Here is an 8030-nt window from a genome sequence, read left to right as displayed (position 1 = left end):
AATTAGGCAGTCCCAACCATTATTATTTCTATCCGGAAACAACCTTCTCCATACCCTACACAATACAAATCGTAAGCACACAATTTATGAATGCTGAATAATGAAAATTTGTCCCAGAGCACACCTCCACAGGCAGGACCAGAACAGTCCACATCTCTACATGAAATCATTCTCATGGCCCAATATTAAACAACAAACACCAACCAGACAAATTCCCAATTCCATACTCCATGGAGCACAATTTATGAATGCTGAATAATGAAAAATTTGTCCAATAGTACCTACAAAGGTAGGGCCAAAACAGTCCACATCTTACATAAAATTCATTCACGTGCCTCAATATTAAACATCAATCAGACAAATTCCCAATTTCAGAGCTTCTCCAGTGAATCTTCAGAAGATCCTTGTGCAGATTGTCCTATCACTCACCAGAATCAGATAACGTTTCCAATGTGATTAGTCAAAGAAAATGAATAATTAAAATTCGTACAACAATACCTTCAAAGGCAGGGCCAAACCAGTCCACATCTTACATGAAATCATTCACATGATTCAATACAAAACCTCAATCAGACAAACTCCCAATTTCACACTCCAGAGAGCTCCTACTATGCAGATTCTTGTATCCCTCACTAGAGTCAAATTACCTTTTCACATTTATTTAACAAATAAACTCAAACATTGAGCCAGCCCAACCAGATATTAAGTATCATTTTAACCTAGTTACTAGGTAAACATTTTGCCCAATAATAAGTGAACCACAACATTTATTCAGATTTCCATTGGACCCTATGGCATGATCATATCGTTCTATAAAAATCAATTAGCAGCTGTTATGTTTACTTATTGGAGTCTTCCTTGGCATCTTGCACATTTTGTTTAGCCTCTTCTCCCATGGATCGACTCTTCTCAGCTGCCTGGTCAGTGCGCTCTTTGGCCTGTCTGCTGAACTCTTCAGCTGTAGACCTGGCTTTCTCGCCAATTTCTTGAGCTTTATGCTCAGTTTGTTGGGCTGTGGACTTCACAGTCTCCTTGGTCTCATGGACAAAATCTTCTGCCTTTTGTTTGGCAGTCTGAGCAGCTTCCTTGGTGGACTCTCTTGTCTTTTCAGCTGTGTTTGATACATACTGCAGAATTTAAAATTCACAATTCGAATTAATTTGGCCCTCGGGATAAAAATATATGTAAGTGCCAGCTTGGTAAAAAAAATATGCAAGTGCCACCTTGGTAAAAAAAAATATGCAAATGCCTTCACAAACGAATTTGAACTCAACCAATCTGGAAATTTGACTAGGTTCAGGTTCGAATCCATTGTAAAAGGAAAATATAGAATAATGAGGAAAAAAGTCAACCAATCTGGAAATTTGACTAGGTTCAGGTTCGAATCCATTGTAAAAGGAAAATATAAAATAATGAGGAAAAAAGTCATCACACTCCCTGGTTAAATTTGAATACCCTGTTTTCACTTATTTAATTGTGTTTATTAGTGGCATCTTCAAAATCTCCACTACATTAATTTAATTACTTTTCTAAAAACTTCAAATTTAATTATTTTTTAAAACTTCAATGTTATTGGTGTATTTAAAATTTATTTGCATTTATATATATCATTTTTATTGTGTTCAAAAATCCTCTTTTTATTTAAATCTCTGGTCCTCTTTTATAAATATTTTGATTCAATCAAATTAAATTACATAAAAATAAAAATAAAAAATGATCTATGGTACTAACTCATGATATTTATGTAGAATATTACCTATTTAAAAAAGGAAATTAAACCTGCCTAACCAGCTTAGATCTATCTTAACTCCAAATCTACCAAACACCCAAATCAAATCTATTTTCATTATAAAAAAAACTTGCATTTCAAAAAATTTAATCTTTTTGATTCTCGATAGATATCAACTTCAAATAAATATAAATTGATATAAAATTTAAAAAATTAACTTTTCTAATAAAAATATATATATATATAATTATTCAATATAATTTCAAAAGTCTGAAATCTCCATAACTTATAATCAACCATTTCGATTTTTTTCACTCTCCATTTCTATATATTAGTCTTAGTCTGGTCAAATACAAGCCAGATCATGTTTGCATATTAGTCTCAGTCAAATATAGGACAAGATCATATCATGTTTACATCCACCTATGTGATGCTATTTAGCTGCTGTATATTTTCTTTGCTAGAGTTGAATTAAATTAAATAATTTTTTTTTTCAAAAATTGAGCTTTTCAAATTATATAATAGATATTAATAAATTAAATAGTTAGATATTAATCCATAGATATTAATAAAGCAAATGCTTAGATATCAATGATTTGAATTGAATTAGTTATGTGCTGGCGATTAATTACCATAGACCATAGAATTATCGAGTTGTTCAAATTATTTTATATTTATTTATTTCTATTAAAAAAGCAAGCAAACAATCTTTTTCTTTTATAGAGTTTGAAATTGTGGAATTTGTCAATAGTTTGAAATGATGGAATTGGTGGAATGGTCAACTTAAAAAAAGTTAAATAGTATTAAGCTCAACATAAATATATATTAATATAAATATATATTTCAAAAAGATAAAAATAAATACAGAGAGGAGCACTAAGAAAATGCAAGCAAATGATCTTCTTCCCTGAGTTTGCAATGGAATTTGTGAATAGTAAGAATTTTTAAAGAGTATTAACGACACAATAAAATATATGTAATTTCCATATAATAAATATAGAGTGGAGGAGCACTATAACTGTGAGTTTTAAATTTAGTTTTATTTTAAATTTAAATAGTATTAACATAGATATATATTTATATTAATAAATATAAAGAAGAGATCTATAATTTCAAGTAAAAATAAATATATTAGTTAAAACAAAAAACAATTAAGAATAAAGGGCTTCAGATCAAAGTTATACCTAATATAGTTTATTATTTATAAACTAGAAAGTTTATTATTTGTTTTACTTATTATACAGTTTATTGTTTATTTTACTTACCATCTAAATTATTAAACGAGAAGCACCTTAACCCAACAACAACTAATATAAATTAACTAACCTAAAATCACAAAATCACATTGATCCACCAGTAGTGTTGTTCTGGTAGGAATATTTGTAAATCTATTTCAAGTCTGTGATGAGACTTATTTTCATATTGCTTAAATTTATTTCAAGGTTGGAGTTAGAGTGAGTGATGAGATTTATTTTTATATTACTGTATTTTTTAATATACTAATCTAAAATCACATAACACATTGACATACTTGTGTTGTTTTGGTAGAAATTTTGTAAATCTATTTCAGAACCTGAAACATACTTGTGTTGTTTTGGTAGAAATATTTGTAAATCGATTTCAAAACCTGAGATTTTTATTTTCATATTGCTTATATTTGTTTTGGTAAAAATATTTGTAAATCTATTACAAAACCTAAGATTTTTATTTTCATATTGCTTATATTCTCTTACACTATAGACCATAGACCATTAAGTGGATTATAAATAGAGATTGCAATATAGAAGGACTGAAACAGAAGCATTAAACATACCTCTCCAACTCTAGTTACAGTGGTGAAGTAAGCCAGATCATTGCTTTGGCTTCCTGCTGCTCTCAGAACACCCTCATGTATACAAAATCTGGATGATTTGGATATGCCAAAGCGCCTCAATCTTGCAAACAACATTGTCATGATCTGCATTAATATTTCAGACTCCTGCAACAAAATGCGGATGCCTCAACTAATCTGATTATCAAAAACTCCACTCGTGTAAAACACCCTAGCAGGTGACAGGATGCAGAGGTAGTGATAAATAAAGAAAAGATCGTGGTGAAAGGATATGGCCTATCACTGCATCGGACAGGTGGAGCAGACTTGCAGTGCAACGTTGCAGCAACATGCAGACTGCTCAATTTTATAACAGTAAAGTAGAATGACGGTGCCTATGTCAGCTGACGTAACTTCAGCGTCTGAAAAGCGTAGTCTAAACAGCCCACAATTTCGCCGGAAAACAGCATATGATTTGAGAAAAAAAATTGTTTTGGGCAGAGTCATGGGTTGGTTTTTTTTTTTAAGCTTTAGCTTCTCTTTTCTGATGCTGGTAACTGGTTTCTCTATCGGTTGGTTCTTGGAGGTTTCTGTTCTCCTTGGGTATGTACGGCCTATTTTGGAGTGTGTTTTTTGGTTTCGGTTTTTATTTGTATCTAGATTGCAAATATTTTGGTTTTTCTGATCTTCAAACAGAGATGGTCCTTTGTAATTGGATTACAATTATAATTTGGTTTCTTTGTTTTTCTCTGACAGAGATTGCCTCACAACATTGTAAAACTTTCTCTATTTGGAATGAAGGTTCTATTTTTTTGTCTGGAAAAAAATGATTTGAGAAAATTTAGTAGAAGTTTTCACAAATCTAGTTAAATCTAGTTATAGTTATCTCAGGGGTTATTGATGATGCTGAATAACAAAAAAACATGTAAACATTTATATAATAAGTTTCCTTGAAAAAAAATTGGCTGAAAATTTTACCCTGAATAAAATTGTACCCTAAAATTTGATAGAAATTTTCACAAATCTAATTAAATCCAGTTAAAATTATTTTGGGGTTATTGATGGTGCTGAATAACAAAAAGATTTAAATTGCAAATATTTTGGTTTTTCTGATCTTCAAACAGAGATGGTCCTTTGTAATTGGATTACAGATATAATTTGGCTTCTCTGTTTTTTCTGATAGAGATTACCTCACAACATTGTAAAACATTTTCTACTTGGAATGAAGGTTCTGTTTTTTGTCTGGAAAAAATGATTTGAGAAAATTTGGTAAAAGTTTTCACAAATCTTGTTAAATCTAGTTACAGTTATCCCAGGGGTTATTGATGGTGCTGAATAACAAAAAATTTTAAACATCTATATAGTGAGATTCCTTGAAAAAAATTGGCTGAAAATTTTACCCTAAATAAAATTGTAGCCTAAACTTTGGTAGAAGATTTCACAAATCTAATTAAATCTAGTTAAAATTATCCTGGGGTTATTGATTGGGGTTAATAACAAAAAGATTTAAACACTCATATAGTAAGATTCCTTGAAAAAAATTGGCTCAAAAATTTACCAAAACTACTTTAGCTGAAAAATTTACCCTAAATAAAATTGTGCCCTCATTAGAGAATGCCAGTTCTAAATCCTCCCTGGAGATCTTAAAATTGTAATGGAATGTCAATCATAATAAGAGAAAGCAAGTTTTAATTGAAATAAAATTTGTTGTATATAGATTTCAACATGTTTTTATAGGCTATTGAGTGAAAAGGCTTATTTTACAGTTTAGTATGAGAGGATGTGTAAGTTTGTCTATCCATCTGTTCTTTTTTAAAATAAAAAATAAAAATTATGTTCTAAATAGAAAAATAATGTCCCGTATAATTAATAAAAATGAATATGTTCTAATATAGAAGTAAAAATGTTTCATATGTTATGCAAAATATTTTAATGTCAATTATATATATATATATATATATATATATATATATATATATATTTAAATTTTTATAGTTAAAATGTTTATTTACTTATATATATGTTATTTAGCATTTTAAAATACAATTTAAATAACTAAAAATAACATATTATATTTTACACTGCAACCAAATTTGAAAATGAAGAAATTTATCTATGGAATCATATTAAATCAGTATTTAAAATAAATCTTTATGAATTATTAATAAAACATTTGAGCAACTCAAAATAATATTTCCTTATTTTAATTTTTTTTATTGTTTTTAGTTTAAATGTGAGATTCAAAATAATCGTATTTTTATACGTAGGAGAAGCATAACCATTTTCATGACAAGCAAATATGTAATTTAAATGGTTTAACTTTTAAAAGCATGTCCTCTTTTATTCAAAGTAGAAGTATAAAATATAGGCATAAGCTTTTATACGTAGGAGAGGCATAACCATTTTCATGACAAATCAAATATGTAAATTTAAATGCTTTAACTTTTTAAGGCATGTCCTTTTTTATTCAAAGGAGAAGTATAAAATATAGGCATAAGCACATTCATGAAAAACCAACATGTAATTAAAATCATTTAATTAAATAATTATGTTGTTGTGCATTATCATTTTTTAATAGTGATTATTAATCAATTGTTTAGGTTTATAGTTAAATATATAAATTTACAATGAGATGGAAAGATTTTAATTATTATTATTATTTAATTCAAAATGGAAAGATTTTAATTATTATTATTATTTAATTCAAAATTATTAACATTAATAAATAATTTAAGAACAACCAAATTCAAAATCATAAACTTATGTAGTTATTTACATCCTACATTATTCATAAGTTGAGTTTCCAGAACTGAAAACATTCCGAAGCTTGGTAGGGTGAATTGTTTAGGGAGAAAAGCTATTATAAAAAGTTTAAAGAGGTTTTTTTTTTTTGTTAATTTAAAGTAAAATAATGTACGCAAGTATGGAACTATGGATGATTAAAATATTTTAAATTAATATAAATGTATTAGTATATTCAGGGTGTTTAATAAAGAAAATTTTAAGAAAAGAAATTTTATTATAAAGTTTAGAAATTTGATAAATTTTACTAATTTCTAATATACAAATTATAAAATGTTTGGTAATGTTTTTGTAAAAATATTTAATTTTTTAATGATTTTATATAGTTTCTATAAAATTTTGGCCATTTTTAAAGTAAAATATTTTTATCTAAAATTTGTGTAAACTATTTTTATAAAAAATGGAAATTGTCAAATTGGTTTCTGGAAAAATAATTTGGGTGAACCATTTTTATAAAAACTGGAAATTGACAATTTTTTTGGGAAAAAGCATGGAAAATTAGTGCCTCTAAACATAAAAATCATTATTGGTATGTAAAACTCTATGTGATGATTGAATCTTCATTTTCTTTGTCTTTCAACTAGTTGTGCCAAAACACTTCCAAATTTGAAAACATTCATTAAAAACATTCTTTATTATTAAAGTGGAAATATAGAGACGACTTATAAAGTTGCTTCTTTGATATGAGCTCCCATTGTTTGTCATTAAGTAACAAATCTGGGTCTCAAGCTTAATAGATATTCAACCAAAAAAAGGTATAACATGAAATGCAAATTGAATAATTTCACAATAAAAGACATGACATGTTTTTCTTTCTTTTGGTTTAGTTGTAGTTTTCATTTTGTTTTCAATTTTTTTTCCTTTAATTATTATGGTTTGCATAATATTTTTAGAATTGATTATCTAAAAAATTCTTCTATTCAAAATTTTATAGATGTAACACCTATGTTCTTACCATTGTGCTAGTAACTTGTTATTGTATTTACATTATCTAGCTATAAAAAAAACCTTATGTTATGGCTTGGCTCAATATCAGTTTGGTACATTAAATTTCACCGATGAGCCTTTTGAAGAGAATTTGGGAGTATGCTTAAGTAATAAGAGCATTCTTTGCCATGTCGTGAACAAAATGAATCTTAGTTCAATATGAAAGGTACATTCTTGAAATGGAGGTTGATCAATAAATTGTCTAGATTAATAACCAAAAGTACAAGTATACATTTGAAACAATTATATTGTAACATTTCACATCCCACTATCCACCTATACCAACCTCTAGTTGAGGCCCAATTCCATGTTAGTAACTCTTGGAAACTTGTAACGTGAAAAATTCCACCTTATTCTAGGAGATTCTACATGTTTCCATATATGTCTAAATGCATGCTAATATGCAATGCATATGCACAAAATGTATTTAAATTAATATTCATATGCATTTCACAACAACATATGAATTATTTGCTAAAAAAAATAAAAAATTATAATACTTATCTTTTAATTGTGGGCACTAGTTGCAAGCCTTTAACATTCCACCTAGCCATATACCAAGATGTTCATTTTCTTTCAACAACGGGTCACCCTCGAGCTAGGGATTTGTCTCCATCAGGGATTATCTTGTCCAAATTTCTAGTGCATGCTCAATACCAACCATAATCCAAGGTATTGAACTTGGTAGACTCTAACCAATAG

At 28.1% G+C, this 8030-nt stretch overlaps 1 protein-coding gene across 1 annotated transcript; it reads right to left on the bottom strand.

Moving 5' to 3' along the window:
- Window positions 1–202: 202 nt before the first annotated feature.
- On the bottom strand, window positions 203–3718 carry LOC149227235 (uncharacterized). The gene is made up of 3 exons (XM_089375463.1): window positions 3543–3718; window positions 844–1127; window positions 203–418 (listed from the first exon to the last, which is right to left on the bottom strand). The coding sequence occupies exons 1-3, from the start codon at window positions 3690–3692 to the stop codon at window positions 394–396; spliced, it is 459 nt and encodes a 152-aa protein (XP_089231589.1). The 5' UTR covers window positions 3693–3718; the 3' UTR covers window positions 203–393.
- Between the last annotated feature and the right edge of the window lie 4312 nt (window positions 3719–8030).

Source organism: Pinus tabuliformis, chromosome J, assembly GCF_031772625.1.
Source record: "Pinus tabuliformis cultivar Carrire ecotype Pingquan chromosome J, CPIR1, whole genome shotgun sequence".
Lineage (NCBI taxonomy): Eukaryota > Viridiplantae > Streptophyta > Pinopsida > Pinales > Pinaceae > Pinus > Pinus tabuliformis.
This window is presented reverse-complemented; position numbering and strand designations above follow the sequence as displayed.

Coding starts and splice junctions, on each gene's coding strand:
- LOC149227235 (XM_089375463.1), bottom strand. CDS start 3,692: ATGCAGATCATGACAATGTTGTTTGCAAGATTGAGGCGCTTTGGCATA. Junction 1,128..3,542: donor CTGTAACTAGAGTTGGAGAG/GTATGTTTAATG, acceptor TAAATTCTGCAG/TATGTATCAAACACAGCTGA. Junction 419..843: donor GCCAAGGAAGACTCCAATAA/GTAAACATAACA, acceptor GGTGAGTGATAG/GACAATCTGCACAAGGATCT.